This window comes from Dermacentor andersoni, chromosome 1 (genome assembly GCF_023375885.2).
Source record: "Dermacentor andersoni chromosome 1, qqDerAnde1_hic_scaffold, whole genome shotgun sequence".
Lineage (NCBI taxonomy): Eukaryota > Metazoa > Arthropoda > Arachnida > Ixodida > Ixodidae > Dermacentor > Dermacentor andersoni.
The window spans coordinates 316594799-316610076 of NC_092814.1; the positions used below are offsets into that span (position 1 = coordinate 316594799).

The window sequence follows — 15278 nt, forward strand, 5'->3', positions numbered from 1 at the left end:
TCATTCCAACTTCGTCATACAGTCGTTGTCGTACACTCGTCATCACATTTTCTTCGTGTCGTCATTGTTACGTTTCGCCTACAACGCGCGGTAATGCCGGCGCGGATGCAACGGACGCCGGGGCTTTGTTCAAAGCGGCGGACATTTTGGCCCGTTCGACGCCGCCGCAACGCCTACCCGCCAAGCGTGTCCAGGCGTGTTTCAGTGCCACGTGTCTTCGTGTGTGCGTGTGTGTGTGTGTGCCCTCGCTTGTCAAAGCGCGGCAGCCGGGCAGCGGAGTTCCCCGAATGAGGAGCCTGGAGGTCTCTCGGCTCAACCGTTCACGCCGTCGTGTGGGCGGGTTGGCGATGCGTCACTGCACTCGGTTCAGCAGGTCTCTCGGCTCGACCGTGCGCGCCGTCGTGGGCTCATGCTCCGCCGTCCCGTGACCTTCATCCCGTGACCTTCCCTTTTGGACCGCGACGCCGAGAGTATAAGAGCAGCTGCCCCCGGACGCCAGGAGAGAGGCTCCGATTTGTACTGTTGAGTTACGTGCTCTCCCGTCTCTCCACTTCGGTCGACCTGACCGGCCGCTCTTTTGCTATGTTAGAATAAACCAGTTGTTCTGTTACCAGTCTTCTCATGCTTTGCCGGGACCTTCGGATGCTTCCAGTGCCCCAGGCCGCCAGGCCAACGCTACCCTTGGGGCTTGCGACCCATTGGCAATAACGGGCGTCAGCACCGAGACCCCAACAACTCGGGCCAGCGGTGCGATTCCAACATCATCGTCATACTGTCTTTGGCTGCGCCACTGTATGCTTAAAAAGCCCACGAGCGTTCGAGCATAGGAGAGGAGTGTAGTATAGTTCAAACGAGAACGCTATAACACAGCCTTCACACTTAAATGTCATGGAATAAGTGGCAAACGAGAAGAAAGGGGGGTTAACCGAGGGCCCCGATTTTTATTAGTCATATCATAAGCAGCCAACAAACACTGACACCAAGGACAACATAGGGGAAATTACTTGTGCTTAATAAATGAAATAAAGAAGCGATAAATTAATGGAAATTAAAGTGGACGAAAAAAACAACTTGCCGCAGGTGGGAACTGAACCCACAACCTTCGCATTTCGCGTGCGATGCTCTACCAATTGAGCTACCACGGCGCCGTTTCCCCATCCACTCTCCTGGGTATTTATGTGTCCTAGTAGAACCCTGGGAGTGTTAGCCAGCGCCACCACTCACAGACCTTGGCGGCGGACGTGGAACGTCCTTTTTGCCGCAGGCGTCACGAGAACGTGATCTTTTTGGGAGAAGGCTACTGGTCAATAAACCCACACATGCTACCTGAAGGCACCAATGTTGCCGGATTCGAGACCCTCGTTATGTAATAAACGAGAAGAGAGGGCGTTAACCGAGGGGCCAAGTAAGTTAACCGAGGGGTCAAGCACAAGTAATTTCCCCTATGTTGTCCTTGGTGTCAGTGTTTGTTAGCTTCTTTTGAGATGGAATAAGTAGGAATTTCAGACCCCCAAGCGATTCGGTGAACTCGAGATCGAAAGCGAAAACGCCAAGCCCACACGCCCAGCCAGCGCTTGAACATTCGCGTAACATACTCGTAACGATCCTGTGAGTTTCTTCATGTTTTAATTATTGAACTTAAAAGGAAGCTTTAGCTCGGGCCCAACTCCGACGGGGCCTATTCAAATACATGTAAAACGCAAAAACGCTTTCTGAAATAACCGCTTAACTGAGTTTAATGAAATTGGTTGTATTTGAGAGAGAAAGTTAAATTCTAGTTACTGTTGGTAGCGGAATTTCGATTTACGGTCTGAATTTTACGAAAAAGATTTTCAAACATATGAAAGCTAAAAAATATAGAAGCACGAAGTTTACAAATTCATAGCTCTACATCAAGAATAGATATCGTGGTTCTGTAAACGGCATCCATTAGATCATTCAAAGCGGACAAATTCTATATGTCAATTTATATCTTACGTGAATTTGTTACGTTGTGTACAAGGGTTCCGCAAAAGCTGTATTTCCATATTACTAAATTTTTTGACATTCATGAGTAACATATCAATTTTGTCTGCTTTAGATGTACTATTAGATGCAATTTACAGAATTGGGCTATTATTTTTCATTGCTGAGTTACAGAGTTGTAGACTTGATAGTTTCGTTTTCTGAAAATTTTCAATCTCAATTGACAATCTCAATAGAAACGTTGAAACTAACAGTCCCTAGATTTTAAAGTTTTCTTTTAAATGCAACAAGCCACATCAAATTTAGTGCAGCGGTTGCCGAGAAAAACAAATTCTCATTTTACGTGTATTTAGATAGGAGCACCCGAGCTAAAGCTTCCTCTTAAAGCAATTATGTCAGCAGTAAGGTCTAGAATGCATTCTAAAACATCAATTTTAATTCTTTGCAGTGCGCTATCTCTCGCGTGGCTCTTTTTTTCGTGTTTAACGAAAGCGTCCAAAACATTAAAAAAAGCCGACACTTCCGCCTTTTCGCCAACAGATTGCGTGCTGCCGCAGTGTTGATCGCAGACATTATGCAAAAGAACTAAATGCGTTGGATGAGGAACGCAGCGATGGCACTGCTTTCACAGAGTGTTTATCTTGGCATGGGGGCACCCGCTGTGGTTGCTTAGTAGCTATGGCGTTGGGCTGCTAAGCACGAGGTCGCGGGATGGAATCGCAGCCACGGCAGCCGCATTTCAGTGGGGGCGAAATGCGAAAACACCCGTATACTTAAATTTAGGTGCACTTTAAAGAACCCCTGATGGTCCTATTTAGTCAGGAGTCCCCCCGCTAAGGCGCGCCTCATAATAAAATCGTGGTTTTGGCACGTAAAACCCCAATAATATTATCTTGGCATGGCCCTGAAATTTCTTCTATCGGCGAGTCTTGCGTCTGAGCACACAACCGTCTGTGAAAGCGGTAGGAGTACTGCCAAAGCCAAGGTATCAATAATCGCAGCGCAACTTATTGATCTATGGTGTAAGGCCAATCTCAGCGTTGGCATAAATGTACGAGCCATCTCAAAGAAATTAAGCATGCCAGAATTATGGTCGAAATCATCTATTACACGGCGAAATTATTTCGTTCCCCGCGTATTTGAGAGCAACACTGCTGCGGAGTGCAAGCGGGGCGCAGAGTCGGCTTTTGTTTTCAATTTCACAGGTTTTCTTTTAAACGCGAAAGGAAGGCTCACGCAAGAGACAGCGCGCCGCAAACAATGGGAAATTATCTTTTCGAATATGTCAAAACATATTGACATATTTACACTAAGTGCAATAATTAAACGTCAGTTAATCATTACAAACTGTGTAATTATAAACAGTACCAAAAAGTCGCGGTTTGGCCCAAAAGGCGAAGCATTGATTGCGATATCAAATTAGTGGAAGCGATATGAAGTAAGGATAGTAGTTTGATTGGTCGGATAAACTAGTAAACTTAGGCACACTAAATTAACAAACATGGTGTCACGCGCGAACAAGGAAACATGAGCACATCTAGCTCAATGACCGCGGAAACTCGCTGTCAAAACGCTCGCGCGAGGAAACGCGGCAGCAGCAGCGAGCGAAGTGACAATCGCTTCAACGAAGAGTGCCGAGATCACACGGCACGCGCAAAGCTACGAGCCGCCGACGCACCTAGACTGCGCCCAACGCAGGTCGCTCTCAAGATACGGCCGGGCGGCCGCGCGCAAGCGCCACATGCGCCGTTACAGCCGGAGTAGAACGCCACCGCCTCCTCTCTCCACTCCCTCCGGCGCCTCGCAACGTGAGTGCCCCGCGCACGACGGGGGACGGCGCGCTTCCTGCCCGCTTTCTTCTCTTTCGTGCGTGCGAGATTGAGCCGTCATCGTCGGCTCCCTTCGCACGCTTTCACTCGCACATACAGCGCATGGCGCGCGGCGACGGTGTTCGCGCCTTTGGACTTTATACGGAACCTCACAGCGATGGCGACGGTGGAAATGCGCTTGGAGTGTCCATATAATTGCTATCGTAATAAGCTATTGGAAGCTTCTTCAGGTTTACGATAACAAGATACAGTTGGTTACATCCGCATCAAGATCAATGCTATACCCGAAGATTAAAAATGAAAATCAGCACTCTTCGGAAGATGGCTGAAGAACTTTCTACGCACAGAGAAGCTCCAACGCACCGTTCACGACACAGACACCGAAGGGCTCGTAGAATGTCCCATCGAGAGGAGCTTCTAGGCGAACCTTCTCTCCTGTCACGTGTGCTGTTGTCCATCAGGCAGAAATATAAAACTAATTCGATTCACCCACATGCAACAAGAGCACGAGGTGGTAATTCTTTGTAACCGGCAACTTCAGACGTGGAATGGCCTTCGCTGCCCTCCAGAGTCCATTTCGGCCACCGTTAATTGGCTGAAGCTGTACCAGCGAAGAGGACACTGGCTGGGGGTACCTGAATCCTCTTCGTTAGTAACGCTCTTAGAGAATCAGAGCGAGGAAACAGATTGCAGAGCGAGGGTGAATTAATCGACAACTAGAAGCACAGAGGCAGTGAATATGGCAAATCTGTTATGCGGAAGCACGCAAGATGAAGGAATATTCATGAAAGAGATTGACATCCGCCCGTCTTGTAGCAGGAAGCTACTAAGGGAACCCGCGTGTTTATTTCAGAGTTTCAAACGCCGGCTGGTAAGTCCATGTACATGCCCTTGCCATACTTGAGCCGCTTATTGCAACTCTTTTGTTCCAACTTACGAAGCTTGATTTTGTGCGAATTTCGTACGCCCATCCCCAGTTTATCCTTTTGATGCGTATTGATCGCCGGCAAATTTTTAAGGACCTTCCATTGCTTCAGTGGTGGCTTGACAAGATATGTAACACTCTTTATTGAGGGACAGACAGACAGACAACAAACTTTATTGAGGTCCTGAGGGACTAGCCGGGGGAGACCCGTTGGGGTCCCCGGCTTGCTGCTTGCTGCTTCCATGTCAGAATCAGGAGGCCAAGCCTCTCCGCTCTTCCATGGGTCCTCTAGACGGCCGTGGACTGGATATTGAGTTCGGTATTCTATATGGCCTCGTCCCAGTCCTGTTAGCTGGGGAGTGTCGTATCCCGTAATGCAGGCCGCTGTCAGAGCATAGGAGTTAGAGTGATTAACTCCTCCCCACAATCCGAGCACTGTGGATCAGTTTCTGTGTTAATCCTGCTTAGGAAACCTTCAAGGGATATGACCTCGTCTGAAGCATCCTAAACGTGATCGTTTGATCTACGTAGTTGTGGGTGTGTAGGTGGGAAGCACCTACGTTCCTCTTTATAGTGGGAGACGATCTAATGGAAGGTAAGTAATGGGTCGCTGGGGCCGATTTCCTCCGGATCCAATGAAGCCCCATCACCGTCGCGGCGCGTGAGTTCTAGCGGTCCGACAGCACGTCGTCGCCCACGTGAGCGGGGAACCACGTAATGTAATGCAAGAGGTCAGAATTCATTTTGGACTGGCTTTTCAGAAGCGCCGCCGCCTGTCTCGCAACCATTCCGGAGGCGAAAGCCCTGACGGCCGCGCATGAGTCAGTGTAGATATACGGCCTTTTAGAATCCTCCATCGCCAGCGAAACCGCCACCTGCTCTGCCACGTCGGCTGTGACATCGCCTACCGAGACCGCTCTTCTCGCTGACCACCGTGACCGGGAATTTACCGGAGCGGCCATATTGAGTTGCGTCCATGAAGGATTCTATGCCGACAGTCTTCATTAAGGGATGTTCTAGAATATTTCCACAACGTCAATGGAGACCCGTGCCAATAACAGTGCACCAAGATCGTGCACCCAGCATCCCTCGAACTTGTCATCAATCGTCCCCTCTTTTCTTCCGTTTCTCCTCTTCCCCTTGTGCAAAGTAGCAGACCAAAGCACACTAGCTCAGGCTGACCTCCCCGCTTACCTTTGAATAAAATCTGTCTTTTTTAAACATGGTGCTTGATAGCTGAGACAAATCTTAAGTGCTGTAAATGTGTAGCTTTAGTCGAACGACGTGAACAATATCTGTCTGCGGGCGATCTGACGGCCCTTTGTTTGACCTCGACAGCCTCATAGGTTACGTTGATGAGCCGGTGCGAACAGCGGTAGGGACTCTTGTAGCATGTTAGTAGCTTGACTGAGGAAATCGCTCTTCGAGATGGAGATTAAAGAAAGACAAAGGAACCAGGCAAGCAATATGTATCTCAGTGACGGCGTTGTACAAGAGCTGCTATTAAGCCAGCGACATCGTGAGTCAGACGCAGGCAATAAGGCGCGATGCAGTCCCCGTGCGATCGCACCTTGATCGTACTCAGTTGGTGGGAGTAGAGCGGCCGGAAACAAGGTGTCCACGGCTGGTTCTACTCGCGGCTAACAAGTAGACAAAACTGTGCGCAGGCAGTTGTGCCATGATATGGTTCATTATATGACGATGCAACAAAACAAGAAGTACGTAGCCCCCCCCCCCCCCCCCCCCCCCCCTTTGCCGTGGGAGTCGGAAACATACATCGAGAACATGTAGGTTATCGTGCAGTTCAGTGCCTTGGTGAACCCATTTGTTCGGGGGGGGGGGGGGCACTGCTAATAAGCAGTGTTAACTAATGTGTTGTGAGTCATGTATTATGCGAGACAAGAAGGGGCGCGACCGGTAAGCAGTGTCCGAGAAGCTTTATACATCGTAAAGAAAGTAGTGGGCCCAATGCATTAGTGGCCCATTGGTACCCTGACGCTGGCTGAATAAGGAAAAGAGCTGAGCAGACCGAGTCCGACTCGGAAGGATGGCTTCACAGAGACGTCGATAGGCTGAAGAGAGACAGCGGGAAGCGACAGTGGTCTTTCCGTCGTAGGCACAGCTCGCAGCTGCCAACTGCCTGCTCGTGGCGGGCACCCCGAGCAGTCCCTCAGGGTCATCGATGTGCAGTGTGGCGACACGCATTGTGGCGATACGCATTGTGGCGATATAAACGTTCGGTGCGATTCGACAGAGATGCCGAAACTGAGACGGTCCACGGCACTGGTCTTCTCTTAAGCGAAGCAAGTCGTAGATAGAAGAAATTAATCGTTGTCGGGTGTCGGCCAGGGTTGCTTAAGTCAGACGAATCGACGAGAAATCTCGACAAGCGGTCCGTGTCTTCATGCAAGTGACCGAGTTTGTACATGAGAGATTACGAGTATCCTTGCAAGCGAAAAGCCCCACGTGGTAATGGTCCCGTAGGGTCTTTCATTTGTGAAACTCAGCAGAAAGCGTGGTGGTCTGTGGGCCCCCCCCAAAAAAGGAAACTAAGAAGATAACGGCAGAAATTCGGCGAAGCCCAAACAAGGGAAAGATATTCAGGCTCAGCAATCGAGTAACTGCGCTGGGCACTACAAACGACTGCCGTGCGCTATGAAGCAGTCTTGACCTTGCTGACGCTAGAGGGCATGCTGCCATGCCAACTTACATGGGACCAGACGGGTCCAAGTATGCGTGGTGAAAATGCGTCGATTTGTCGCGGTCTCTATCGGAAAGGTGCGTCCTCATCAGAAGATCGGCGAGTGGACGGGTGATGTCGCTGAAATTTAGGAGAAAGCGATAGATGTAGTTACACAAGCTGATGAGTGAATCTGCAAATGTCTTGAATAGAGGCGGGCACAGGGGATTGCTTCATGGCGCGAAATTTGTTCGGGTTTGATAAGCGCGTTCAAGATGTCTGCATGGTAACACGCGCCTTCGAAGTAAAACAAACAGGTGGGCCATTCGAAGCCTCGCAGAAGCGAATCTATTATCGATTCGAATGTGAACAGCGTGTTACATAGTACGAAAGCCGTAACTTTGAATGTTTATTGTCAAGATTTGTGAATGTGAGCTTCACACGGTCATGTATGAAACACAGCATCATGCCAAGAGCCACACCTCAGGTTTATGTACGAACAATTGTTCCACTTATGGAGGTTGGTAAACGTTTAACTTAAGTGCTCTAAAGGGTACCCGTACTTCGTCGTGATCCTATTCTGCTGTTGGTGCTTGACGTTACATTGCTCACATAAAAATGCACGCAGTTATTTTCAGTAAAATATGTTTTTTTTTTATTTTCCAGTGACTGGGATACACTGATTTGGGGTCCATATAAAAACTCATTCTGCACTATAAGCTATCAGGAAAATCTTTGGCCCAACGCAATGTGCCCAAACTTAGTTATCGTTTCGCAAGGAGACGATATTCGGCACTTTTGAAGACAAAATGTGATGTTAACTGTCGCAAGTCTGGTAACACTTCTTATATGCTTAACCAACCTCATTCTGAGTATTGTTGCCCATGACAACATACTTCCGCTGGAACATCCCTCTCGGCGTTTCATTCAATCTCTTAAACCCGAGGGCGCGGGATCACATCCGGTGAATTGCGGCTGCATTTCGATGGGGACAGAATGCTTTCGCGCCCGTGTGCTGTGCATCGTGTGCACGTTGACGAACTCCAGGTGCTCAAAACTTATCCGGAGTCCCCCGCTACGGCATGTCTCATATAACTATATCATGGTTTTGGGCGCGCAAAACCCGACAATTCGTTTAATTATAAATTTCATTTGATCCTAGAAATGAAAACTGTCACAACCAGTTAACATCGAAGGTCGTCATATCTGCCACCCGCAGAGCGATGTGGCCTCGACTACTGAACAGAAAATATAGTATAGCAATGAATTCCCGGTAAAACATAAACCACTTGCTTTTAATGTACTACAAATCAATCGCCGTGCACATGCAAACTCGCGGCCACATGGATCCGACAAACACAACGAAGATGTGAAGACGGAGAGGCTGATTAGACCGTCTCCGTTTATTCAGGGGTTCCGAGGTAGGGCATAGGCTCTAAGGAAAAATTAACGAGACGGTGCCTGTTTTGTGAGGGCACAGAATACATATCAACTTTCTCAACTAAATGTCCCCAAGAATTAAACATTAACGAGGTACATTACGCGACCGGTAATCATTGTACGTAGGTGGGCGTTGTTTGTGCTAGTCAGGAGGATTTTTTTATTTTGCTATAATGATTACGTAATTGGGTTATTTGACTAACTTCAAATTGATTTAGATGATGATAAGGTACCTAACGAGGTAAGGCGATGTCGGTCAATGAGCGATAATAGCATTTGAGGCAATCTAGGTCTTGTGCGTTTCCTTTTATTGGATGAAAGGAAAGTCCACAAAATTAAAGAACGAAAAGCTACCACAGGACACCACGTCCGTGTGCCAGAAATAATAGCAGCCTCAAACGTAAACCTCGTCATGCAGTAGGCTGTGTACCTTACGCAAGCTGAAAGCCAGGACTTCGCGTTTGATAAGGAACGAAGATGCGCGCTGAAAGCTGCTAGCGCGTTGGGGAAAGAGCGCTGCTGCTCGTACCCAGTGTGATAAGCTAGGCCTGCATTAGACCAGAATGCAGGAACTGAACCCTTCGCTCCAACTACGATCGCCACCCAGGCTTCACCGACGTGAGGCATCGGTTTTATACCGGCTATGGTTGGGAGTGACTTTTACGAAAGCATACACTATACTTTGATTAGAATTACCGACAGTGCTGCGTGCGATGTCTGTGGTGGCGAAGATAACATCGAACATTTATTGTGCCACTGTCATCGATTTAAGACGGAAAGACAAACATTATCTATCGCATTGCGACGACTGGACGACTGGCCGTTGTCCGTGCAGGTACTACTTGAACACCTTCTGCATCGCTCGTCGGCCCACAAAGCCGTGAAAGCACTTTTGTCTTTCTTGAGGGCGACTAGCCTATGTGAACGCCTGACATGCTCAGGCCCTCCGCGTGCGTGCGCGAGCTCACCACGTCTTTATTCCGCCCTCCCTCTGTCTATCTCCTCTTTCCTTCTTTCCCGTCCACCAGAGCAGGGTAGCCAACTAGACGCATTTGTGATTAACATCCCTGCACTCTCGCTTTGTTTCCTCCTCCTCCCATCCTAAATGTGGGCTCAATCATCAATATTCTTCAGGATGCATCGCCCTCCTCAAGCAAATATGCTTTGTTACAATAGTATTGATGATTGCGCAAGAGGCGTAGTACACCGAAGTTTTATTTTGTCATAACAGTCGCGGGGTTTGGGTATATGCAGTTTTTATCAGAATATTGCTTTAAAAGTACCGAAGTTCCCAAACAGTGGTTTTGTCCAATGTGAACATTTATAATTAACTACATTGGCGCAATGTAGCCAAATCGGGCAACTTTTCAAGTTCCTACAGCTTTTGCGCCATAACGAGGGCAGTTCCACGTAACTTACCATTGCGCGATCGTAATGTGGCGGAAATCGTCGCTTGATAAATACGTTTGCCGTGGCAAGGCTACTACATTTCTTCGTCGACGGGAAACTCATTCTACAGTGACCTAATTAAGGAAGGAAGGAAGGAAAAAGTGGAGAAGGAAGGCAGGGAGGTTAACCAGTTTAGCCTAACCGGTTTGCTACCCTACACATGGGAGCGGGATGGGGGGGATGAAAGATGGGGAGAAGAGATAGAGGGCACATAACACGGCACACACATCGTTGGTTACAGTCTGTCACTCTTGTGCGGTACGTGACATCACTATCACAGCCGCTTGTCCAAGCCCGTATCCTTCATAAAAATGTTGGTGAAAACCTGTGCGCTGCAAATTTAGCAGCTGTTTGATAACAAAATAATATTTTCTTCTACTTCAGGGCCAGAAATGATGTTAACTCGTGGTAAGCCTGGCATTATTTCTATTGTTCTTAAAATTTAGGACACTTTCTCAGTGCTGCTATACGTAAAAGAATAGTTGAAGGAAGGCTTTGAGGAGAGCATGAAGCAAAGGACATCGCAGCTTGGTAGTTTTTATGCAAAGGCTGCCACTTACTCCAGATCTATGTGAACAGTCTTTAACAGCACAAAGGACAGAAGGAAAACGAAACACACTGCAGCGCTGTCGTGTCCCTTGCCTGTCGTCGTGTTCTCTGGCTCTGAAAGAGTGTTATAATGTGCCGGCTTGCCCGAGCAACAACCTCAAATCTATTTGAAATTGACTATATTGTGAGGCTGATTAAACGTTTGGTATAAACATGTGTGCTACAAAATTATTCACTGATGACAAAATTATATTCCTTTTAAGGGCTAGCAATGATGTCAAGTCCTGGTAAGTAATGGACGATTTCCTATGTTTTCAAACGCTACGTGTTTAGCGCTAATACACATGATAGGGGCTGTTGCACGATGCATGATACGAAGCAGACCCCGTCTTGATAATTTAGATAGAGCTGGAAAGTATATGACAACTGTGCACCCATTTCATTTTATATTGACAATGATTAAAATTTTGTCGTAAACTTGTGTGCTACAAATCTGTTACCTGTGCGATGAAATTTCCTTATTTCATTAAGGACCAGAAGTGATGGTAACTCATGGAGAGTCTCGTACTATACAGTTTTTATGCCTATTGAAAGTGCCTTCCCAGTGCTGTTCCGCATACAAATAACAGTTCAGTGGTTTTCTAGATGAAGCGCACATGTGCACATATGTAACAAAAACATTGAAATAGGAAAACATAAGCGCCACGTTCGTCTATTTTATTGTTTATAGATGCTGTGAAGGGGCGCTGCCCCTACAGCAACAATGGCCAAGCACCTAGCCCACCGATACCTTCGTAGCAATTTCAAGGGAACTCATCTTTTGGCGAGCATGAAGCGAGAGAGATTGCATTTATTTGATTTATTTATTTAATATACCCTCAGAGGCGAAATACGGGGGAAAAGTGGGAAACAAGAAATAAACAGAAAAAATAATATATAAAAGCGGTATGTGAAACATAACGAATGAAACAGGAATAACTTGGTTAGTGTAAAAGTAGCATGTACAAACGTGGGTTCTCCCTATGCAATATTTGCTGTAACCAATAAAGAATAAAACATAACGAAATAAAGCTGTATTAACATGGCTAACATAAACGTATATCAGGTACAAAATGGGTTGTACTTATGTAATATTAGCTAGGGCATTTTCAAACAGACCAGGGTTTAGATTTCTAGCAACACTCTCGGGAAGGTGATTCCACTCGTTAGATGTGCGTGGAATAAATGAAAGTGAAAAGGAATTAGTTCTGAGAAAAGGTATTCGGGCCTAATCTAATCTTCGAGATGCGTATTCCGGCGACATAATCAGTTCGCTGTGTAATTCAGGGTGATGGACGATTTTATGAAAAAGACAGAGGTGAAGTTGTTTGCGACGTGATGCGAGAGAAGGCAAGTTCCAACTTGATCTCATGGCGGTTATGCTTGCAATTCTGTTCTAATTAGACAGAATTAGACTGCCTATTTCTGGACAATTTGAAGAGAATGTATATGGTGTTCATTACTGGAATCCCAAACAGACGCGTCGTATTCCAACTTTGGACGCATTAGTGTTTTATAGCGTACCAGTATTAAGGCAGATGGGGAAGCGAAAAATTACCCGCCGTGGTTGCTGAGTGGCTATGGTGTTGGGCTGCTGAGCACGAGGTCGCGGGATCGAATCCCGGCCACGGCGGCCGCATTTCGATGGGGGCGAAATGCGAAAACACCCGTGTACTTAGATTTAGGTGCACGTAAAAGAACCCCAGGTGGTCGAAATTTCCGGATTCCTCCACTATGGCGTGCCTCATAATCAGAAAGTGGTTTTGGCACGTAAAAGCCCATAATTTAATTTACTTCTTAAGCGAAAAATTACGGTGAAGAGAATTCTGTTAGCGCTGCTTGCGACGTAAGTGCAGTGAGTAGCGCAGGTAATGTTGCTGCTTATATGTACACCAAGGTATCTGTAGCTAGTCAAGGTGTCTATGAGAACGTTGTTAAGAAGATGTGTTCCGCTTGATTGTTTTGTGATATACGCATAAATTTGCCCTTGTTAATGTTTACTTCCATACATCATGTCTTGTACCTGCTTGAAACAGCATTAAGGTCATTCTGTGAGATAATTACATCGTTCGCAGCTGGTATTTTCCGGAAAATTAAACAGTCGTCAGCGAACAAATGAATATGTCAGGAAACGTAGGATAGCAAATCATTAATGTAAATGAGATAGATAAGAGGGCCAAGTACAGAACCTTGCGGTACACCAGAGTGAATGCCACTAGGCTTTGAGTCAGACTTATTAATCGAAACGTGCTGAGAGCGGTTAGTTAGAAAAGACGCAAGCCCCATAAGTAACTTGCTGTCTATGTTTAGAAGATGAAGTTTATGTAGTAGGAGCTTAAGGCAAACCTTGTCAGGTGCTTTTCAAAAATCTAAATGTACGTTATCTACCAAGTAGGATCGATCAAGAATGACAGTCAATTTACGCATGAATGATACTAGTTGAGTTTCCCAAGAGTATGTATTTCTGAAGCCGTGTTGCGCGCGAATGTAAAGCTAGTTTGATTCAAGAAAGTTAGAGACCGGAAAAGAAGATATGTTTTAAAATTTTACAGGGGATGCCAGTAAGTGAAATCGACCGGTAGTTAAGTGGGGAATGCTTATTGCCTGATTAATGAAGGGAAATTACCTTCCTGACTTTCCCCTCAACCGGTAGAGAACCAACAGGGACAAGGTCACAAAGTTGTTGGGGCAGCGCCTAAAAACCTTAAAGGGTACTCGTAATTTGCATTGACACTCATTCAAAGTCATCTTATGGCAGCAAATTAAAACTTTTGCACAAAATTAAACGCTACAAATTTATTAACCGTATAGTGACACAGTAATATCGACCAAAAATAATGTCTACTCAAGGTAAATCTAGCATGATTTCTTATCTACTTAAGATGTACCTTTCAAGTTCTGTTGTGCATAAGAAGGACCGCACAAGGACCATAAATGCAATTAACCACCACGCCAGTGTGATGGTAGGGCGGTCGCCGCTTGGTAAATGCGTTTTCAGTGTAAGGACTTCACATTTATAGAGCCCCGTGAAGGTCATATTATGGTGGCTCGGATTAAAAGATTTTGAATAAATTTTTATGGCGCGAATTTATTAACTATTTGATAATAAAATCATACTTTATTTCATATAAGAGCCATAAAGGATGTCAACTCATGGTAATCATTGTACGATTTGTTATTTTGCGCTGGTACGTGAGACAAAGCCATTCACATAGGTTTATTATATTACTGTTTTACCGGCGGCGATAACCAGTCCGCGCATTGCAGCTGATTATTCGCGCACACTCCAGAGTGCGCCTCGAGAGGCCAAGCGTGAAGAGTACTCTGAAGTGCTGTTTTGTCACCTTCAACCTGGAAGCCGTGTCTCGCCATAGGGAACCCGCCTAGCCATGTGGCGACAAGGTGGAAGAGCGATGTGTAGAAGTGTTGGACAAGCCCGCCACTGGGCAGGGCGAAACTAACTCACCGACAGGTAGCGGGTTGGTTTTCTGTAATGATGGTGTCGATACCGGTATGATGATATTGCTATCATCATATACTGCTATCATATGATATTGCTATCGATATCGTAACGAAGCCGACATCGATATCGGCTTGGTTCGGTGAAGTGAAGCGCTGTCCTCGCGGCCGTTGGGTTGGAGGATAAAGTACTTGGGGAAGCGCCTAAAGACCTTAAAGGTACTCGTAAGATGATTGGAAAATTCTTAACTGGCGGTGAAAGCGCTCAATCATTGAGTTCAACATCGGGCGGTAGGCGCTAGCGTCGGTAGCGCGACAACAAGTAGTCGAGAGAAGGTTTGGAAGAGGGTGGTGCCGAAATGGGCGACCTCGATTGGTGTAATGGTCATGTGAACTCCGTAGCAACCAGTCTGCGGGTGACTAACTCATAAACCGTCAATGCATGTAAGAATGTACCGGCTGTTCCTGGGTATAGGGAATGAGTTGACGAGCTCAAGGTGCACATGACTGAAGCAGGAATGACGCATGTTGAGGTGAGCTTCAGCTTCCTGACACTTGTGACGAGCACGTGTTCAGTGACTGACATCAATGCATATGCCTTTATTAAGTAACGTGCAGTGGCAACGGGCTGAGTCGAACGGATGACAGGCTGCGACAAGGAATGAAGAACGTCAGAGACGCTCCGGAGAATGATGCTGGAATGTGGCGGGTGTAACAGGTACTAATCTGGCGGGAGTGACCGAAGGTAACCACTGGTTTGTGACACCGTATAACCGATGTTACAAAACAGGGGTATGTCGCAGTCGAGGTGTAACGCGTATTCAAACGCAAGAAAGTTGTTCTTAACACTTAGTGCCTGTCCATTCCCAATGCGTTAGCCATGTGGCTGCAGAATTCACGGGTGGGCAATCGTCAACAACCGTTATCTAAGACAGGGTGTCAG

The 15278-nt window shown here is 46.7% G+C and overlaps 1 protein-coding gene across 23 annotated transcripts in view; it reads left to right on the forward strand.

Moving 5' to 3' along the window:
• LOC126547761 (uncharacterized) overlaps positions 1-15278 on the forward strand; it is a 48469-nt gene that overhangs the window by 13473 nt on the left and 19718 nt on the right. For all 23 annotated transcript variants that reach the window (XM_072285380.1, XM_072285381.1, XM_072285389.1 and 20 more), the window contains 2 exons: positions 10673-10696; positions 11101-11124. In XM_072285380.1, coding sequence (XP_072141481.1) covers positions 10673-10696; positions 11101-11124 — 48 coding nt within the window. The remainder of the gene's footprint in view (positions 1-10672; positions 10697-11100; positions 11125-15278) is intronic.